Genomic DNA, 22,655 nt, shown 5'->3' with positions numbered 1-22,655 from the left:
GGCTGCAGGCTTTATAATATCCAATCTCATTGCATGCTATTTCTTCATGTGAAATTTAATCATGGAACTTAGCATTAGAAATCTAAATATATAATGCCTCTCAAATGTAAAAATAGAGGACTGTGCTAGATAAGGAGATTTGTGCTTCCACACAAGAAGCTCAGGGAAAAACGTAGCAAGAGAGATGGAAATAAACACAAGAGACTAATGTAAATAACTACTTTAGAAGGCCAAATGTTGTTTCAATTCTGAGTAAAGAGTTTACTCATTCCCCCTCACTCACTGAATTTTCTCTCTCACACAAACAAACAAACAAACAAACAAACAAACAAACAAACAAACAAACAAAAAACCAAACAAAACTTCATCTTTGTACCTTTTATTTTTGAATGTCAAAGCATTTAATGAACAATTAGTTAACTAGATAAATTCATTGTTTCACAAATCCTTGCTAGATAGAGGCTATTTTACATGGGGCAAACAGGGGAAGCTGTCTACCTCTTTGCAGCTACACCTGGATTCTTTTATGACTGCTCAGTTCATAATTACCAAACACATTATCCAGTACATTTTAATAAGCTGAACTCAAGAGAGATGCTGCCTCTTCTGCTGCTGTGATGGCGGGTTTCTCTAGTGTTACTAGAACATTCTGTAGCAAAAGAAAACATCTTTAGAAAAGTATTATGCCAGTGCTGGCTCCCTGTGGAGAAAAACAGCCAGAATCTTGAGCAACAGAAACAAACTCATGTTCTTTCTCTGCACTAAAAGAAGATTCTAGATGGCTATCTGATTTCTAAATAACCTCTAGCAAATCTTGTAGTTGTAACAACAGCATAATTATTATTACAATCCAAATGTAGGCTTTCATACTGCAAACATTTATCTGTGGGCATGTCTTTCGAAAGAGAGATGTAAATTAGGCAGATCAAAAGTGCAAATGAAGTGGGGATTTAAATATCCTGTGCTTCATTTGCATAATTGCATCACAGCGTTCTTTCAAAAAAGGGTATTTTGAAAGTGAAACTGCTGCCTAGATGCAGTTCTTTAAAAACAACAACCTTTTTTGAAAGATCCTGTACTCATTTTAGTACTAAAATGAGTACAGGATCTTTCAAAAAACTTTTTTTATAAAAGAACCGTGTCTGGATGGCAGTTTCACTTTCGAAATACCCTTCATCTGCCTGAGTCCAGTCCTCTGCACTCAGGCAGATGAAGTATTGTTTCTAGACCATCTCTGACTGATATTTATCTAACCTGTTTTAAAAATGTCCTATGATGGAGATTCCAAAACTTCCTTAGGCAATTTTTTCCAGTGTTTAAACACTCTGGCTACGTCTACACTGGCACTCTTTTCCGGAAATGCTTAAAACGGAACAGTTTTCCGTTATAAGTATTTCCGGAAAAAGTGCACCTACATTGTCAGGATGCTTTTCTGGAAAAGCACTTTTTCCAGAAAAGTGTCCATGCCAATGTAGACGCGCTTTTCCGCAAAAAAACCCCGATCGTCATTTTCACAATCGGGGCTTTTTTGCGGAAAAGAAATCTGTGCTGTCTACACTGGCCCTTTTCTGGAACAGTTTTCCAGAAAAGGACTTTTGCCCGAATGGGAGCAGAATAGTTTTTCCGGAAAAGCACTGATGATTTTACAGTAGATCGTCAGTGCTTTTCCGGAAATTCAAGGGGCCAGTGTAGACAGCTGGCAAGTTATTCCGGAAAAGCGGCTGATTTTCCAGAATAAGTGGCCAGTGTAGACACAGCCTCTGACAATTAGGAAGTTTTTACTAATGTCAAATCTAAACCACCCTTGTTGCAACTTAAGCCCATTGCTTCTTGTCCCATCCTCAGGTATTCAGAAGAACAATTTTTCTCCCTTCTCCTTGTAACAACCTTTTAGTACTTCCCCCCTCCAATCTTTTCTTCTCCACACTAAACAGAACATTTTTTTTTCAATTTTCCCTCATAGGTAATATTTTCTAGATCTTTAATAACTTTTATTGCTCTTCTCTGGACTTTCTCCAATTTCTCCACATCTTTTCTAAATAGTGGGCACGAAGAACTGGACATAGTATTCAGGCCTAATCAGCATGAAGTAGAGAGGAAGAATCATGACTTCTATCTTGCTTACAGAATGGTTGCTAATACATCCCAGTATGATATTTACTTTTTTGCAATGGTGTTACGCTGTTGAATTATAGTTAACTTGTGGTCTATGATGACCCCCTAGATCCCTTTCCACTGTTCTCCTTAGTAGGAAATCATTTTCCATTTTGTATGCGTGCAACTGATTGTTCTTTATAAGTGGAGTATTTTGCATTTGTCCTTATTGAATTTCATCCTATTTACCTCAGACCATTTCTCCACTTTGTCCAGATCATTTTGAATTACAATCCTATCCTCCAAAGCTCTTGCAGCATCTCCCAGATTGGTATTATCCACAAACTTCATAACTTCACTTTTTGTAGAACTCTTTTTTGTTTTTCAGATCATTGAAGATTTCCTAACTAAGCTAGAGTGGGCATCATTACTTCTGTTTTACAAAGCAGAGGAAACTGAAGTCCCAAGATGTTAAAATCTGGAGTTTGAAAACTGCCCACTAATTTTGGGTGCCTCTACCCCTATTTTGATTGCCCAATTTTAGACACAAGATTGAGCTACAGCTCAGTGAAGTCAGTAAAAGGGCTTTGATTCATTGAGTTCAGTGAGCATTGGATGAGAATATGGATGATTGATGTTCAGACATGCTAGAATCAATGGAGATGTGGGTGATCAGCAACTTTAAAAATCAGGCCAGAGTAATCTAAACTTGAACACCAGAATGCAGGGTCAAATTTTCAAAAACAGCCTATGTGACTTGGCTTGGGTTACATGAGGGGTGCCTTCGGCAGAGCTGAGAAAAGTACACAGCAGGACTCTCAGTTCCTATTCTGACGCTTTGTCCAATGGACTACTATGTGTTTTAGGGTTGCAGTTATTTTATATTGTATATTTACATGCACAAAAGACAATGATAAAAATACTATGCAACCAACACAAAAGAAATATGTGACTATAAAGACTAATGTAAAAGTAAATAGAAAGCTACATTTTCAAAGTAATGTTGAAAAATAATGCACTTGGTAGAGCTGGTTAAAAATTAGGAAATATTTTCACATTTTTTTCTCTCTCAAATGCAAAATTTTAATGAATAGTGCCACATTATTTCCATGACCGAAAAAACTCCCCACAGAGAAAAATGTGTCAATTGTCCCAGGTTTTTTTTAATCAAAATTTGAAATTGACAACTTTTTTTAGCACTGTTGAATTTCTAAAAATTTTCAACAAGCCATAATGGTAGAATTATGTGTGTGCTGTTGCTTCAAGATTCCACTGTTCTTACTCTATCATTTCCTCTAACTGAGTACGTGCAGGCCAGTATTCTCAAGAGGCTAATAATGTCTGAGTCATATTTATGTGTGTTTTAGAAGACCAAGGTTACAACATTTAATTTGATTATGTGGGGTTCCAGATGCAATTTGAAAAAAAAGACACATTTTATACAAAGGTCAGTAATTATGTAACTTCTTTTTAAACTCCATCAAAGCTTATTTAAGAAACTAGCCAATTAGCCTGTCATAAGACGGGATTTTCAGGTCTCTCCTCCATGTCAGTCTTCTCTCCTGAGCCTCCGGTCTCTCTCTCTCTCCTCCTCCTCCTACTGCCTCCCCCCTCCCCAGCTCTCCTCCACCTCCTGCCTCTCTCTCTCTCTCTCTCTTTCACTTCTCCTGCCTCTCACTCGGGGGACCGCAGAGCCCAAATGGCCGTTTGGGCTACGCACTCCCCATGCTGCATGGGGGGTGTGGAGCCCAAACGGTCACTCGCGGCAGCCTGGCTGAGCAGCACAGAAGTCAGCCGAGCACCACGGCAGGAGGCGAAGGGGGGGGGCAGGGCGGTGACGTTCACGGCCAGGGGGCGGGGCCTGGAGCCACTGTCATGCCGCACATCACCGCCCCGACCCTCTTTGCCTCCCACCATGGCACTCGGCTGACTTCTGCGCCACTTAGCCAGGCCACTGCGGGGGAGCAAGTGGCGCAAGCAGCCGTTTGGACCCCGCACTCCCCATGCAGCACGGGCCCCCCAGAGGGAACAGCCAGCATTTCAGGCAACAGCGCCCCCCAGAGGGAACAGCCAGCATTTCAGCATTACAGACTCTCAGACACTGGGCTACTATATATATGATAAGGTTAAAAACAACAACCCTGCAGGACTGCAGTATTTTGTAGTTTGTAACACACATGACAGCAGAGTGGAAGGAATATGACACATTAAAAATACCTTTATAAAAGATGTGTGCACATTAGCTGAAGGGGCTAGATGTCTTGAAAAGTCCCTCTCTTGGGATTTGTCAAAGTTCTTTCCATTCAGGGTACGTCTAGACTGCGAGGATCTAATAGGAAAAGATATGTAAAATGCACTCCGCATTTTGTGTATCTTTTTCTGATACTTTTGTTGGAAAATGCTTTTCAGAAATTTGGCCTATCTAGACTGGGCCAAATTTTGGAAAAAACCCTCTTTCAGAAGACCCCTTCTTCCTTGTGGAATGAGGAATACAGGGGTTTCCAAAAGAGCGTGTTTGGCTCTTCTGCAAAAAAGTGGAAGCACAAACGCATTCCCTGGAAGCTGTGGAATTTTTTCAGGATACCTCTTGTATAAGACGTACCCTCACTGATATAAATACCTCTTAATACTATAAACTTTAGGTCTGGATCTGGAACTGAATTTTATCTTTGCTCCAAATATGGGGATATTCAACTCTCGGGTTATGTTTTTTTCCTATTCTAAAAAAAGTGCTGGCTGTAAAATTCTTATCAAGTGCTAATTCACCCTTCCCTATCTGCCCCCTTGCCCAAAAGTTCAAAGAGTTTTGAGTCTGGGGGCTTTGGTCTAGTCCTCTATCTAGTCAGAATTAAATTCACACCAGTCATACGTGGATGAAGGTCTATTCCATATTTTAGGGTTTAATCTGTCATGCTTTTTAATGTGGTCTAGCAGTTCACATAGCAGATGTGGGATTTTTTTATTGATCTTTTCATCTTTTTAAGTGTCTTCATGCTGAGAGGTGAGTTGTAGAATGCATCTATGGGTCTGTCTATACTATGGGATAAAGTTGAATTAAAACATGCAACCAATGTAGCTGAAGTTGCGTAGCTGACATTGAAGTAGCTTAACTCAAATTTTTGCATTGTCCACACTGCAGAAAGGTGAGCACTCTTCCTTCAACTTCCCTTACTCCTCATGGAAGCAGGACTACCAGCGTGCCCCTCTCAGTTCAAATTGACTTCACTAGACCGGCTAATTTGAACCCTGGAAGATCGACAGCAGCACCTTCAATCTTCTCTGTAGTGTAGACAACCTCTATTACTTTTCCTTCTAATTTAGTATGTGACATAGAGGAGCAGGAATGCTTCCTTTGAAAACTATTATATATGCTCTTGAGATAAATCGTATAGAAATTTTAATCAACTTGATGCCCTTATAATAGCTCATATTTATATTGTGACCTTGATATTACTTCATCAATATAGTTTTATAGATGCATGAGTACTTAACTGCCTAGTGTCTTGACATCACTGGAAGCTGCTGAAGACTAGTTAATCTGTCTGATGATCTTTTCACTTTGCTTTTAATGAGATGGTAGAATTTGTGTTAGTAGTTTAGTGAGATAAAAACAGATCTTTTTGGCCAACCTGTGGCCCCTCTTAAAGATAGGCCCAAGCCAGTGTGGGCACATTGGGCAGGTTGGAGAAACCCTTATTTCTATTTTGGAAGTAGCTTGAATATCTGCATTTCCACATTGTAGCTGAGAGAAATTGTCCTACTGGCAACTTATCTAATATGTACCTGATGGATCACATGGAATACTATATGGGCCATTCAGAGTTTATTCCCCCTTCTTCTGTTCATGTAATACTAGTTGTGGAGAATGTTGTTGATACAATTGTTCATTTAGCCTTACTTCAGACCATAGTTTGGAGGGGTAAAAAATGAATCTGAGTACTAAACATTCAATCCCCACATTTGAAGAGCACAGTTAATAACTTGGTAATCCAAGAACATTTTTGTGAAACTTGCCAATACTCTCCAACCACTTTGGTCTGGGTTAGCATTGTCTATGCTTAAACTTAACAGTTTAAACTATTTGATGCAGAATATTTATATTAACAGTAAATTGAGTTGAAATTAGTAGACTGATTACTCAACTTGCACTGGAATGTTCCTCTTTCCTGAAAAATTAATTCTGTATGCAAATTTAATAGTTTTTAAAAGATTTTTCTGACATACATATGAACAATATGTTAGATCTACTTCATGTAAAGTGTAATGCTGGCATTAATTTTGTCTTCAGGGAAGGACCCTCTGTGCAGATAGCCATCATTTCAGTAGTCCTTTCAGCTCTGGCAAAATGATTTAGAAATTAGTAAAATGATGAATTAGCCATCTAAAATGTATACAAGATCATTAAAACCAAGCAGAATGATTCAGGTCATAAAATAGAATGTCTGCAGCTGAGGTCATGGGCTATGCTGCACAAATTCATATGTTCAATTTACAACAGCAACAAAGAACATAGAATATTTTGATTCTTCATGTACGAGTTTATCCAAGAGAATCCTAGACTCTAAGATCCAATATGAACATACGCTGTTCTGTTACCTTGCAACATGTTGTCTATAGCAATACATGCCAGGTGCCCTGGATGTTTAAGTATTGGATGTATTTTCCTTCAGGATACTGTTTCACACTGAATGAAATAGCCAAACCCATGGATTTTTATTTCACCAGCATATCAGTTTGTTTATCACATGAAATATATTTGTGAAAGCAATATGTAATTTCCTTTTATACTGATGATAAACTGCAGTCTATTTCCTTTTTATTGTGCATATTATAATAGACTATAGAAGCCCCAATCAGGGATCTGGGTGCCAATATACTAAGTGCTATAGTGGCAAGTAGAAAATGACAATCTCTAAGCTCCAAAAGACAGTCCCAAAGAGCTGGTGCCAATATCTTTTGAGTTGATATATACAAACATAAACCCATAATTTCTAATAAAAAACAATGCATTCTTCATGTAGAACATGTTGGCCATAATGTAATATGAAACAGATAGCTTCTTTTATGTGTTCAATGTGATCATTGCCAATTGCTTTGAAATGGTGTCCATGAAGCAGTCTCCTTGAACACATTACAAGTGTTCATATTCAACAGAATTTCAGCAGAAAAATGTGTATGTTTGCATGCAGCATGACTTACTCTTTTCCTTCTAAAATGTAATAAGAAATGGGCTGCGAGGGAATAATTCCTGACAATCAATTAAAGAAAGCAAAATAATGACATCTGATACTTTGAAGTATGGGGTAGCCTCACATTTGACTGACTTCAGAAACAGGCCCTAACTTTGCTGTGCTTCATTTAATATAGACCTTTCCCTACATAACTGACATGAACTTGGAGTCTACCTTCATGCAAAATTTTTTTGCACTACTGTGTCTTACTAATCTGACTTGAACTTTACACACTATAGAATCTTGGGTAAAGACTTCAAAATACAACGTGTTTTTCTTTATCTAATATTTACTTAGACATGTGACTTCATGTTCTTCCTCCTAAAGCCCTTCATTCTTTCAGCAAACATGTTTGTTTTAAATTCATTGGGTTTTTCTTTTCCATTGTATAAACTAGGTGGACCTGGATACTTACAGGAAAAATCTAAAGCATTTGGTTGTTGTTAGAGTGAAGATAGCTAACTCACACATGAAAAAAATTAAAGAAATCTTATAAATATTCTAATGATTTTTTTTGTTTTGTTTTGGGGCTATAGAGCACCAAACCACATCCTGTAGTATACATGACTCTTTTCTCTTTTTTGTTTTTATTGTGCAGTATGAGCTCAGGCTAATAAAACAATCAAGGACAATACTTTTATTCTCTATTCCCAGCTTTTTATTATTTTTATTTAAATATAACATACTGTACATTGTTTATCTGCCTTAAAAAAACCAAAACAAGAAAACCCACCCTCTTTTATCTCGATCAGGAGTCCCCTCTTACAAGTCAAGGAACCATAATACTCTGGGAAGATGATCTGCAGCACAATCCTACCACAGTAAATACCAGAGCATGCTTGTAGGGCAGCCCATCATTTTCCTTCAAGAATTTTTTATTTTTGTTAACCATCAGGAACCAAACTTTTGTTCCACAGAATGGGTCCTGTTCCCATCTCTATTCACTTTAGAAAAGTGATATTTTCTATTCTTGGCCTCTGTGAGTAGTGATATGTTTTGCTAGAAGCTGTTCTAGTATTTTGAAATCCTTTAATTATGAATGTTTACATATACATTCGCCTAAGTCATCTAAATGGTTCTGTGAAATGAGAACCTAGTTTTTACCTTAGATGTTGTTAACTTGGTTATTTAATACTATACTTGCTCAACCAAACATTTAATTTCTGTTGTGGGTGGTCCATTCTACACTGTCAGATGCAATTATTACTTTAAAAAATATTCCTACAGTAGAATTTGTAATTGAGACTGAATATCAAAACTTGTCAAATTAAGAAGGAGTTTTCTTGTTTAAATTTTTTTTAAAATCTCATTCATCAACAAATAGATTGGAAACCAAATACCATGCAATTAAATGTTCTTTTTTGTTTTTAAAATAACTAACTTTTTAAGGAATAGGAAATACAATCTGACCGGTCTGTATGTTTTACATGTTATGGGAAAACTGCTGCTGACTTTTTTTTTTAATAATACATAGCTAATACTTAAATAACAGATTAACATTGGAAGTGCTGGTTAAACATTTACTCAAATAAGTTATAGAAGATCACAATAACAACAGCCTTTCTATAGGTAAAACTTTAGTAAAAAAGACACATTAGCAAGACTCTCCTTTGTATCAAAATACAGTTTGCAAACAATAAAAATAAAACCAACTTTTTCCCAGCAAGAAATACTGAAGATAGAACTGCACATCAATATAATCTCATAGTTATTACTTAAAGTATTTAGAAAAAATATTATTATACTACTTTTATTTCTCACTACAGACACTGCAGAGAAGGTTTAGGCTTTTATTTAGTGGAATACAATGTGAGGACAGAGGTACAGGTTGGCTGGTGTACTTTTTTCTATTTAACTGCTCTAACAAAATGAATCTCAATATGGTTGCATTGATGAGTTATCCAGAGCTCTCTAAATTTACAGAAAAAAGTATAGCAAAAAACAAACCTTACATTCTTTTAGGTTGACCAGACTTATTTTTAGAATTAAACGTATTTGCTCAAATTAAGATGTGGGAATAGTGACCTTTCATTAAAAGTGCCTGATGTATTTTGTTGAACCTTCATTTACTGTGATGGATAAGATATTTTAACTCTGAATAGTGATGCTGTTTTTAGCTGGTGCTCTGTGTTATATACATGAGGAAGCAGTCTTTGATAAATGCACGATCATGACTGTCCTAGACTCTTTATTCAGGAAATGCACCAGTATATATCTGTGACACTTGAAGTTGTTAATGAGGACATCTTGAGTATGGAGGTTAACTGAGCAAGGGCTGCAGGAGTGTGCTGTTTTTGGACTCACTTTTTGGGAGCTAAATTCTGCCTTCAGGTGCTTCCAACTCCATGAGATAATTTGGCTTGTCTTTAAATGTATGGGATATCACAATCTCATTCAAATCAGTGGAGATAAGCCACATTTAGTTCCAAATACAAAACCAGTGGGATCTCACTTGCATACACATACACATCCCAAACATGAACGCACCTGAGAAAAAGATTTGACCCTCTCCATCCTTTTCATACAAGCAACAACACCATCCTGACAAAGTATTTCTTGAAGTTTGTTTGTTGTTTTTTTGTTTTTGTTTTTGCTTAAGTGCAAAACAGTTTAGAAGAAAACAGATTTAACATATTCACTGCAATGCTAACTTTAACTTACAGACATGTTTCCTATTCTCAGGCTGTCAGTGAAGCTTTGAAAGTTTACTCTATCAACCTCTGAGAGAAAAGTTGAAGAAAGGGAAAAAATAAGGAAGCAACTGAGGAAATCATTTAAAACAAAAACAAAAAGATATTTAACATCCTATTAAATAAATAATTTAGAGAGAAATAAGAAGGTATGAAATTAGAATATACAAGGAACCATACTATTCATTATGTTAGAACAGTTTAATGCTAATATGCTTATATTTCTTAATCCTATCCATTCTTCCATGAGACTGTTCCAGAAACTTCTTTATTTGTGCATATGACCCAAGTGCTTCCAGTAAATGCTTGTGTGTCTAACTGTTCATTGGCTCATTAGGCTTGAATGAGCAATGAAGGTCTTTGATATGAGTTAGTATTCCATAAATAACTTTCCCCGAAGATCATTCAACAGATTGTCTCACGTCCTGCAAGTTCTGTCGCAGAGATAAAAAAAAACATTATTCACACTGGGAATAGTTCCCATCCCATTTGATCCAGCTTGTATCTTGATTATAAGATATGACACAGAACTAATTACAAGTCCTTCATGTGCCAGCAATGAGCACAAAACCTTCAAAGGCTTCTCTCCCTTTTCAAACAAGCAGACGTCTGCACTGTTTCTTTGCCTTTTTTCTCTTCAAGAGGATTACCAAGTATCCTTGACAAAAGAGCCTTTGGTCCAACTGCATCAATAAAACAGTTCCTCCATCTATGACATTACTACCATTGGAAGAAAGTGAGCGGAGGTGTTTTTCCTCCTTGTTTTCTGTCCTCTCTTTGTAGCACCTCTTCCATTCAAGGCCACAAACATTTGTCTTCCATTGTGTTTCCAATTTAAGGATGCATATGTGTTGTATCCATTTTCTTCTATTCTTTCCTTCAATTTACAATCACTGTTAAACTCTTTCTGTTAAAAGAGAAAAATGAATAAGAAAGTTCAGAACACAGAGACTTTTAAACAGTACAGTATATGAAGGATAAAATAATATAAAACAATATCCTGAAGAATTCCAAGGTGTTTTGCAACTTTTCTACATAATCTAGATGATTATTATAAAATTATACAATTTGCTTATTGAAATATTTAACTGTGTGCACATAACACATCACTTAGGGTACAGAACAAAAATGTAACCAATTGGTCAATAAATAATTATATATAGTAATAAAAATATATAATTCACCCACTGGTGAAATGCAGCTATCTCTGGGAAGGAACATGTCAGCAATCCTCCAGTAGTTTCTTAGTTATAAGGTTTCCCTGTGTAGCTTCCATGGACTCATTCCCTGTGTAGCATTCATGGACTCATTCACCAGAGAAGAATCATAGAAGATTAGGGTTGGAAGAGACCTCAGGAGGTCATCTGGTCCAACCCCCTTCTCAAAGCAGGACCAATCCCAACTAAATTATTCCATATGACAGCCATGGCTTTGTCAAATTTGGACTTTGAAAACTTCTAAGGATGGAGATTCCACCACCTCCTTAGGTAACCCATTCCAGTGCTTCACCAGCCTCCTAGTGAAAGAGTTTTTCCTAATATCCAACCTAGATCTCCCGCACTGCAACTTGAGACCATTGCTTCTTGTTCTGTCATCTGCCACCTCTGAGAATAGCCTGGCTCCTTCCTCTTTGGAATCCCCCTTCAGGTAGTTCAAGGGTATTATCATATTCCCCCTCATTATTCTCTTCAGACAAAATAAGCTCAATTCCCTCAGTTTCTCTTCATATGTCATGTGCTCCAGTCCCCTAATAATTTTTGTTGTCCTCCACTGGACTCTCCAATTTGGCAAGATTCTTTCTGTAGTGGGGACCCAAAGCTGAATTCAGTACTCCAGATATAGCCTCACCAGTGCTGAAGAGAGGGGAATAATCATTTCCTTCAATCTGTTGGCAGTGCTCCTACTGTGCCGTTAGTCTTTTTGCAGCAAGGTCACACTTTTGACTCATAGCCAACTTCTCATCTACTCTAATCCCTGGGCCCTTTCCTGCAGAACTACTGCTTAGCCAGTCAGTCCCCAGCCTGTAATAATGCTTGGGATTCTTTCATCCTAAGTGTAGGACTCTGCACTTTTCCTTGTTGAACCTCATCAGATTTCTTTTGGCCCAATCCTCCATGTTGCATGTCTAAACAAATGCAATCATTGCAGTTGCTTGATCCAGGTTATTGGTAACATAGGTTAAATGAATCATTAAATGATAAACTTTAAGCTCATTTTAACTAAAGTGCATTCACACCACTGTGTCATTCAAAGGGAGATTTTAGGTGGGTATAAATCATTCTGTCAGTGTAAATGGAGCTTAAACTGGATGGGAGGCACCTTTAACATGACGGAATAGTATAAAGGGCCTTAGCATGAATGAGGATCAGGCCCTGAAAGACTTCAGTGCCTGGCCCACTATCCATATTGTAAGAATTCTCACAGTGAACCTAACAAACTTTTTTATACATGCTGCAAAGGATGAATGTTTTCCATTTTTCAAGAAAAGTGGTATCAGTTTGATTGGAGAGGATGTAAAACATAAAAGGCATGTATGTTGTCATGGGGGGGCTAATTGTTTCTGTAATATTTACCATACACAGATCTGCTTTTCAGGAGTGATGACAGAAATGTCTTTAATAGACAAATAGCTTCCACATTGGAAAAAAGGAAGCCATTTCAATAAAGCCACTTAAATACAAATTGGAAGTCTTTTACAAGTAGGTCATTTGAAACCCTGCACATTGAAATGTTCAGTAAGACACAAAGCAGTATATAGTTCTGTAATTCCTACTGTGACAAAGCTCCTATGAAAACTTGGTGAGTCCTGTGCTTCCTGGCGGATTCTTCTTGACACAGAGGCTCATAGCAGCCCACGGTTTTAGGCACCACACTTAGGGCTTTAGTTTGCTGTTTGTTGAGCTCCTTTCATTATTGGCCAGTGTATAGTAAAACAGAGAATAAACTCCACAATCCTTTTCCACAAGAGAAGTGGGGAGGTAGCATGCTCATACTAGCTGCAAAATACCAATCAAACAGCTGACAGATTTTCGATAAAAAATAATTAATTTGACTTCTGTTTTCCCTGATACAGAGTTCTATTCTAATCCAAACTTTCATCCCACTTCACAGAAGATATAAATAGACTACATGATAGAATCAGGTGGCATAGAAATTTTACTGGCACAAGTTTGGACATTAAGCCCATTAGTAAATTATGTAGGCCACTCTAAACAAATGCCAGCATCATGCTTTACCTGCATATATTCTGCTCACATTTTATGGAAATGTTTCAGAGTGTTTTAAAAATATTTTGTATGCATTTTGGGAAACCTCAAAATATCATTAAATATTTTTTCTATTAGGCAATTTTGTGACTTAATAGTACCAATATTGCAAAGGACTTCGGCTAGGGAAGAAAAGAAAAAGAAAAAAAAAGTTGATAGTCCCCTGTCAATACTGGATAATGGATTATCGGATCTCCAACTCAGAACTTTATAGTGACCATTATGATTTTTGGCAAGTAGAACTTTCTGGGAGAGAGGCCCAGAACCTCAAAGCTATTGAAATAGCAGAAGTGTTGTAAACAAGGCATGAGAAGTAATTCTTCTGCTCTACTCTGTGGTGATTAGGCCTAAAAAGGAGTATTGTGTCAAATTCTGGGCATCACATATTTCAGAAAAGAAGTGGAGAATTGGAAAAAGTCCAGAGAAGAGCTACAAAAATGATTAAAGGTCTAGAAAATGTGACCTATGAGGGAAGATTTAAAGAACTGGATTTGTTTAGTCTGGAAAAGGGAAGACTGAGAGGGAACATGATTACAGCTTTCAAATACCTAAAAGGTTGTTACAAGGAGGAGACAGAAAAATTCTTCTCCGTAACTTTTGATAATAGGATGAGAAGCAATGGCTTAAATTTCAACATCGAAATTTAAGTTGGACAATAGGAAAAACTTCCTACATTTCAGGATGATTAAACCTAGAGGCTACGTCTATATTGGCCCCTATTCTGTAATAGGGATGCTAATGTAGCACTTGGGAATAGGCAAATCCGTGGGGGATTTAAATATCCCCCATGGGATTTGCATTTTCATGGCTGCCGCTTTTTTCCGGCTTGTAGATAAGCCGGAGAAAAGCGCCAGTCTGGACGCAATCCTCTGGAAAATAAGCTCTTTTCCGGAGGATCTCTTATTCCTACTTTCACTCTCAAGAGATCCTCCGGAAAAGAGCTTATTTTCTGGAGGATTGCATCCAGACTGGCGCTTTTCTCTGGCTTATCTACAAGCTGGAAAAAAGTGGCAGCCATGAAAATGCAAATATCCCCCGCGGATTTGCCTATTCCAAAGTGCTACATTGGCATCCCTATTATGGAATAGGGGCCAATGTAGACACAGCCAGAGAGGCTGATGGAATCTCCATCACTGTAGACTTTTTTAAGAGCAGGTTAGACAAACACCTGTCAGGGATGATCTAACACATGGCCAGTGCCCAAGCAGGTCAAAGTGTATTCCAGATTAGAGTTGATGTAAAAGGTCCAAGTTCCAATCCATGCGAGGTAGATGAAGGAATCAGATGAGGCAGCAAGGCCGGGTCAAGCACAGTCCAAGAAGCAACTAGGTGCCAATAGCCTATTGCTTAGACAAATCCAGAAAGGAAACAGGAAGTTTATATATGATCACCAGCTAATCAAGGTCAAGATCATATAGTTACTCAGGGTACGTCTACACTACAACGTTAATTCGAACTAACTTAGTTCGAATTAGTTAATTTGAACTAAGCTAATTCGAACTAACGGATCCAGACTAAAAAACTAGTTCAAATTAGCGTTTTGCTAATTCGAACTAGCATGTCCACATTAAGTGGACCCTGAACCAGGCTTAAGGATGGCCGGAAGCAGTGCCGGCAGGGCATCAGAGGAAGACTTAGAGCGTGGAGATGCTGTCTCAGGCTAGCCGAGGGCTGTGCTTAAAGCGTCCCGACCCCCACCCCGGACAGACAGTTCTCAGGGGTGCCCCGCTTGCAAAGCAGTCCTGGCTAGGATTGCCCGGAGTACCCACACTGGGCACATCACAGCACTCGGCCATCAGACCGGCTGCACTTGCCGCAGGCTGCCATCTGGGGAGAGGGGGCAATTGGGGGGCTGCAGGAGAGCTTCCATCCCCAGAAGCCTGCAGAGCCAGCCCAGTCCTCCCCATTGGGGGTGCGTACCCCATTCCTCCCTCACCTCCTTCCACTTACCCTTCCCTAGCCCCTCTTCTTGATGTACAAAATAAAGGACAATTGTGTTCAAAAATGGAATCTGTCTTTATTGAACAAAACTGGGGGAGACTGGGAAAAGGAGGTGGGAGAGGGGAAGAGAGAGGGTGGGAGAGGGGAGGGCAACTAAAATGATCAGGGGTTGGGAACAGGTCCCATATGAAGAGAGGCTAAAGAGACTGGGACTTTTCAGCTTAGAAAAGAGGAGATGGAGGGGGGACAGGATAGAGGTCTCTAAAAGCAGGAGTTGGGTGGAGAGGGTGCATACAGAAAAGTTCTTCATTAGTTCCCATAAAGAAGGACTAGAGGACACCAAAGGAAAGGAATGGGTAGCAGGCTTCAAACTAATAACAGAAAGTTGTTCTTCACAAAGCAAAGAGTCAACATGTGGAACTCCTTGCTGTAGGAGGCTGTGAAGGCTAGAACTAGAACAGAGTTTAAAGGGAAGTGAGATCAAGTCATGGAGGTTGGGTCCATGGAGTGGTATTAGCCAGGGGGTAGGAGTGGTGTCCCAGCCCAAGGTTTGTGGAAGGCTGGAGAGGGATGGCACGAGACAAATGGCTTGGTCACTGTCTTCGGTCCATCCCCTCCAGAGTCCCTAGGGTTGGCCGCTGTCGGCAGACAGGCTACTGGGCTAGATGGACCTTTGGTCTGACCCAGGACGGCCATTGTAAGCTCAGGGCTCAGGGTCAGGGGTCTCAGTGGACCACCTTGATTTTCATGCAAACCTGCTCCTGGGTGGCCAGGCTGGCAGCTCTCCTGCCCTAGCCGGCCACTTTCCTGTGCCTAGTGTGGAGGTCGTGGACAAGGTCCATGATGTCCGCACTAGCCCAGGCAGGTGCCCGCCTCTTGCGGTCCCGGGCAAGCTCCCGGGAGCCGCCAGCCTGGTCCCGGGAAGAGGGAGAGGGCTGGGGGGCATCAGGTGGGTGGCTCGATCTGTGCCAGGTGCAGGGTCTGCTGGCTGGGTGCTGGCAGGCTTGCACCTGTCACGGGCACCGTAGCCAGCCCGTGCCCCTTTAAGAGGTCCGGGGCCGGGAGGGAGGCAGACGAGTTTCCCTGGTGTTGGCCAGAGTGGCCACCAGGGAAACCTGGGGAGGGCTAGCCTCCCACTAGTTCAAATTAAGGGGCTACACACCCCTTAATTCGAACTAGCTAGTTTGAACTAGGCTTAATCCTCGTAAAATGAGGTTTTCCTAGTTCGAACTAAGCGCTCCGCTAGTTCAAATTAAATTCGAACTAGCGGAGTGATAGTGTAGCGCCTATTAAAGTTAGTTCGAACTAACTTTGTAGTGTAGACATACCCTCAGGGATCTAGCTGACTGAGGAACCCTGGAAATTCGCCTACCCAAGTCTGAATTCTCAAGTAATTCGATGAGTTGATGCAATGTGATGACCGTTACTGCTTTCTGAGAACCCACTGGGCCTGGGTTGAAGACTAGAATTTGTGACTAGGGTCCTGACATATGCACTATGGCTACGTCTAGACTGGCATGATTTTCCGCAAATGCTTGTAATGGAAAAGTTTTCTGTTAAAAGCATTTGCGGAAAAGAGCATCTAGGTTGGCACAGACGCTTTTCGCAAAAGCACTTATTGTGGAAAAGCGTCCGTGCCAATCTAGACACGCTTTTCCCCAAAAAAGCCCCGATCGATCACGAAAATGGCGGGGCTTTTTTGCGCAAAACAAATCTGAGCTGTCTACACTGGCCCTTTTGTGCAAAAGCTTTGCGCAAAAGGACTTTTGCCTGAATGGGAGCAGCATAGTATTTCCACAAGAAGCACTGATTTCTTATATGAGATTGTCAGTGTTCTTGCAGAAATTCAAGTGGCCAGTGTAGATAGCTGGCAAGTTTTTCTGCAAAAGCAGCTGCTTTTGCGGAAAAGCTTGCCAGTCTAGACACAGCCCTCGGCTACGACTACACGACAAGGTTTTGGCGAAAAGCAGTTGTTTTTGCGCAAAAACCTGTGGAGCGTCTATACTTTAAATGAGCTCTTGCACAATTAAATGGGCAGTTAAACGGCAGAACAGAGTGCTTTTCTGCTGTAGGTAAACCTCCTTTTCTGAGGCATAACTGCTTTTAGCACTACAGCTATTGCACAAGAAGGCAAGTGTGCACACTCCAGAAAGGTTTCTTGTACAAGAAACCCCTGTGGGAAAACGCACAGGTGCTTTAATGGCCATTCTGTGAATGGCCATCAGAGCTTTCTTACGTAAGAGCATCCATGCAGTATGGACGCTCTCTTGCGCAAAAGCACATGGATTTTGCAATGTGCTTTGAGGTGTGGATGTGCTCTTGCGCAAGAAGTTTTTATGCAAAAACTCTTGCACAAAAGGCTTCTTGCGCAAGAAGCATGTAATGTAGACGTAGCCTATAGGTAGACTTGGTATGTGTGTTAACATGAGCTTAGTGCAGCCATTTATGGGTTACATTATGTTCATTCTGTGAAAACGATTGGTGATAATTCACATACTCCACAAACACATATTCTATCTTTTCTAGGTAAATATATGTGTACCTAACTCTGATTAACCAAAATTTGCTTATGTTTCTGAGGGTGTGATTATTCCTCTCACTACTGTACTCTTGAGTGATCATCATCATGACTCCTTTAAAGCCAGTGAAGCTAACTGTGCACTCAAGAGCTGGGGTATAGCCTTTAAATGCTAAGCTGCTGATCCGTCATCTAACCCCCCCTGTTTATGGTGTTTCAAAGTATTCCCCCCCCAATTATTGACAAACAGGATTACACCATGGACATGAAAAAATAAAATACCATTAATATTTTAAATTATTTTAGACTCTCCCTAAATTGTCTGTAGTTTCCATGCTATATTGATTACAGTGGGAAAACTCCCTTACCAACACAGGTAATTTCCCTGACAAATGCCAGCAGTCACTGCCAGACATTAGCCTAATGAACTAACAACAATGAGATTACAGGGGTAGGAGCTGGTTTATGAGCCTAACATTTTCATGAGCAACTCATTGAAGCTCTACTAGAAAACTACAGCTAACGAAGCTGGTCAGTGTGCACGTGTGGGATCTGTGGTTATGAATCCTGCAGTCCATTTAAGAACAAAAGCAACATACTTACAGAGCCATAGACTTTTCCTTTCTTATTCATGGCTAAATAATAGTTGCTGTTAATGGATTTAACAGCCACAACTCCAATTTCCACAGATGTTATCTCCAATATGCCTAAAATACAAAAATAAAACAAAATAAATAAATAAGAGGCTTAGCTCAAAGACATTTAAGGAAAGTCTTTAAAGAAAGAGATCTGCCTGTTGCAGAAAAAGGATATCAAATTTAAAATAAATCCCTTCAAATCATGCTAAAATCCAGTTAATATTCTGAACCAACTGGCCAACAAGCGTTAGCAACATTCCTCTCCAAATCACTGCATGAGAATACCCAAACATTGTTTCAATTATCATGTTTCCTTTGCTAACCCTGCATTTAACCCCCCCATAAAATACTTAAACAGCTTCACTCTTAGCACAGATTTCACTACAATTTATCAGAAGAGAGATCTGAACCACAGCATTAAATTAAATCTATAGCACATGTCAATAAAATGTCAGATTTAACCCCAATCTTCAAAAAGAGTGATAAACTATTTATTCCTCATAGGACATTTAGATAAACTAAATCTCTCAGCTGCACTGATCAGTTTTGGGAAATGTATGTTGGCATTCTGGGATACAGTAAGACTAACCACATTATTAGTCCACATTATTTTAGGATAACAGAGAAATACTGTGCCCTGTTTGTAATAAATGTGGTTAGCATTGTTTTGTTCAAATAAGCTTTCTGGGATACTGAATGGCTCAAGGGACCAGTAATGGGATACAGGGTGCAACAAGTCATTGCACCATCAGTGATATTAGTGGTTCCTGCTAATTTTAGACAAAACATCAACAACAAAAACCAACCAAACAAAAAATCATCCTGCAGTGTCAGTGGCAGCTCAGTGGGTATGAAGATGACACTAAAACTGTCCATGTCCATATTGGTATTAATATCTTGTTTAGAAATCATATTTAAATTCAGGTTAAGGTTTCTGACATGGTTTATGCAGCCAGTGTTGGTGTAACCAAACCATTCTCCCCAACGTATAAACAGAACAGATCTGTACAACATGTTAAAATAGTGGCCTGCTTATACCATTCCTCACCAAGTTGATACTACCAGAGAAATTGTGTGAGTGGTAGCAATGGTGGGAAATTTTAGGAAAAACAAATCATAGGCCTTCTATACTGGCTAAGCAATCTTAGGAGCAAATTTAGTTGGAACTGGGTTTCAGCAAGTTTTCTACAGTGATGAGCTGCCAACATTTGAAGCAATGGGCTCACAACAATTTCCCTTCACACCTGTGATAAATCGTGTTCCAGGATGCAAGTGCTTTCAGAAATAAGAGGTGGAAGGGGCTGGGGAATCCATTTGTTTTCCCACTCATCTAAAAATTCCATATTATAATCACAATTAGGGGAGAAAACAACATAACTTGGAATTCAGTGAGGACATTAGTACTCTAGAATCTAGTTTACCTTGGACCGAAGTGGGACTTATGGTGAAGACCTTATGTGAGGAATATCCATTCCTGGGTCTTTCTTTGATAATTACACTATATACAGGAAAAAGCCCATTGTAAGTGGAGACTGAGTTAGCCCATTAAGCTCTTAGTGTAGGGACATTGGTGGTGTGATGCTTGGAAACTTGCAGCAATGTTTTTTGGTTTGTAGTAAAGGAATTCTATCTCTAGCATGGAGGGCTTTGGGAAGAAATCTGTTGTTTGGGTAATGCATATTATAAGCATTGTGAATCTATGTGTGACAGAGCTATCAGGTAATTTTTAATGATGAACAAGCTGGTGTGGTAATTAATATTTACCAAAAATAAAGAAAAACATGTTTCCAGTCAATTTTATGGATTGCTTTTTCTTACTGAAGAATAAGTGGCTTCACTGGTGCATCCAGCAGCCACTGAAGTGAATGGAAGCTTTCCTTTGATCTGTTAGGAGTTGGGTTTTATAATACAGGTTGAACCTCTCTAGTCCAGCACTCTCTGGTCCAGCAACATCTGTGGTCCAGCATCAATTTAGTTAGCTGGATGGTCACATATAATGGGTGTGGCCAACGTTCCCAGGGTCCCATAAAGGTTGTTTTCAGCCACCAGTCCTTGGTGCCAGTGTTCTGTGCTATTATTTAGGTCTCATTTACCTCTAAATGTATTCTAAGAGCCCAGTAAGTATTGGAAGAGTTGGTAATGCTTTAAAAAGGGCTCTAGAGGTGATGCTGACAATTACAGGTGGGTAAGTATAACGTCAGTACCGAGCAAATTAGTAGAAACTATAGTAAAGAATAAAATTGTCAGACACACAGAGGAACATAATTTGTTGGGGGAAAGTCAACATGCTTTCTGTAAAGGGAAGCCATGCCTTGCTAATCTACTAGAGTTCTTTTAGGAGATCAGCAAACATGTGGACAAGGGGGATCCAGTGGATATAGTTTACTTAGATTTCCAGAAAGCCTTTGACAAAATCCATCACCAAAGGCTCTTAAGTAAAGTAAGTTGTCATGAGATAAGAGGGAAGGTCCTATCATGGATTGATAACTGGTTAAAAGACTGGAAACAGAGGGTAGGAATAAATGATAAGTTTTCAGAGTAGAGAGGTAGCTAGTGGCTTCCCCCAAGGGTCTGTCCTGGGACCAGTCCTATTCAACTTATTTATAAATGATCTAGAGAAAATGAGGTGGCAAAATTTGCAGATGATACCAAATTGGTCAATATACTTAAGACTAAAGTAGACTGAAGAGCTTCAAAAAGATCTCACCAAACTAAGTGATTGGACAACAAAATGGCAAATGAAATTTAATACTGACAAATGTAAAGTAATGTACATTGGAAAAAAAGAATCCCAACTGTACATACAATGTGATGGAACTAATTTAGCTACAACTACTCAAGGTTAGAGATTTTGGAGTCATTGTGGATAGTTCTCTGAAAACATCCACGCAGTGTGCAGCAGCGGTCAAAAAAGCAAATAGAATGTTAGGAATCATTTAAAAAAGGGATAGACAATAAGACAGAGAATATCCTATTGCTTCTATATAAAACCATGGTATGCCCATATCTCCAATACTGTGTACAGATGTGGTGGCTTCATCTAAAAAAAAAATTGGCATTGGAAAAGGTTCAGAAAAGGGCAACAAAAATGATTAGGGTTTTGGAATGGGTCCCATATGAAGAGAGATTAAGAAGACTTGGACTTTTCTGCTTAGAAAAGAGGAGACTAAGGTGGGGGGGAATGTGTGAAAGAGGTCTATAAAGTCATGACTGGTGTGGAAAAAGTGATAAAGGAAAAGTTATTTATGTATTCCCACAATATAAGAACTAGGGGTCACAAATGAAATTAATAGCGGCTTTAAAACAAACAAAAGGAAGTTTTTCTTTACTCAGCTCACAGTCAACCTGTGAAACTCCTTGTTGGAGACTGTTGTGAAGACTGGGAGTACGTCTGCACAGCAACATTATTTTGAAACCACTAGCGTTATTTTGAAATAACTTAGTCTGCGTCTACGCAACAGGCAGTTATTTCAAAATAATGTCGAAATACTGTCAAGCTGGTGGACTTCATACTCCAACTCCTGTAACCTTCATTGTACGAGGAGTAAGGGAAGTCAGAGGACGAGTGCTCTATTTCAAACTAAATGCTGTGCAGATGCTCCCAATTTCAAAATAAGCTATTTTGAAATGAGCTACGCAATTGACGTTGCTCATTTTGCACAGCTTATTTTGAATTAAGCCCTGCTATGTAGACACACCCAAGGACTTTAACAGGGATCAAGAAAGTTCTAGATAGATTCACAGAGGTTAGCTCCATCAATGGCTATTAGCCAGGATGGGTAGGAATGGTGTCCCTAGCCTCTGTTTGTCTGGAATGGATGACAGGAGAGGGATTATGTGATGATTACCTGTTGTGTTCCCTCCCTCCGGAGTATCGGGTATTGACCACTGTTGGCAGACATGGACCTTTGGTCTGACTCAGTATGGCCGTTCTTGTGTTCTTATATAGATAATAGTGACTTCCTGTATTTCAGCAAATTCTTTGGTTCAGCACTGGTCCAGTCCGAGGATGCTGGACTAGAGAGGTTCAACCTATAATAACAGCTTCCCACAACTAGCCTGATCTTACTGACCCTGCCTGCACAAAAGTCTAATTGACTTAAACAATAGCCACAAGGAGGAAACAATGGCCCTTCATTTTCCCTTTGAAAACAAAGGGCCATTTTAAAGCAGAAAGCTGAATGAGCAGTTTTCCAACTTTTATGTCTTGCCCATGCTGAGAGTTAAAACAGAGCCCAAAGGATTACTTTTGTTTATTTAAATTACTCTGTTTGTCA

The 22,655-nt window shown here is 39.4% G+C and overlaps 1 protein-coding gene across 1 annotated transcript in view; it reads right to left on the bottom strand.

Moving 5' to 3' along the window:
- Positions 1-10,197: 10,197 nt before the first annotated feature.
- The window catches only part of FGF10 (fibroblast growth factor 10), an 88,238-nt gene continuing 75,780 nt past the window's right edge, over positions 10,198-22,655 (bottom strand). The window contains 2 exon segments of the mRNA NM_001286925.1: positions 10,198-10,922; positions 18,344-18,447. Coding sequence (NP_001273854.1) covers positions 10,725-10,922; positions 18,344-18,447 — 302 coding nt within the window. The 3' untranslated portion in view covers positions 10,198-10,724.

The sequence above is a fragment of the Pelodiscus sinensis genome, chromosome 6 (assembly GCF_049634645.1).
Source record: "Pelodiscus sinensis isolate JC-2024 chromosome 6, ASM4963464v1, whole genome shotgun sequence".
NCBI lineage: Eukaryota > Metazoa > Chordata > Testudines > Trionychidae > Pelodiscus > Pelodiscus sinensis.
The sequence above is the reverse complement of the archived record's forward strand: the minus strand, read 5'-3'. Positions and strand labels throughout refer to the sequence as shown.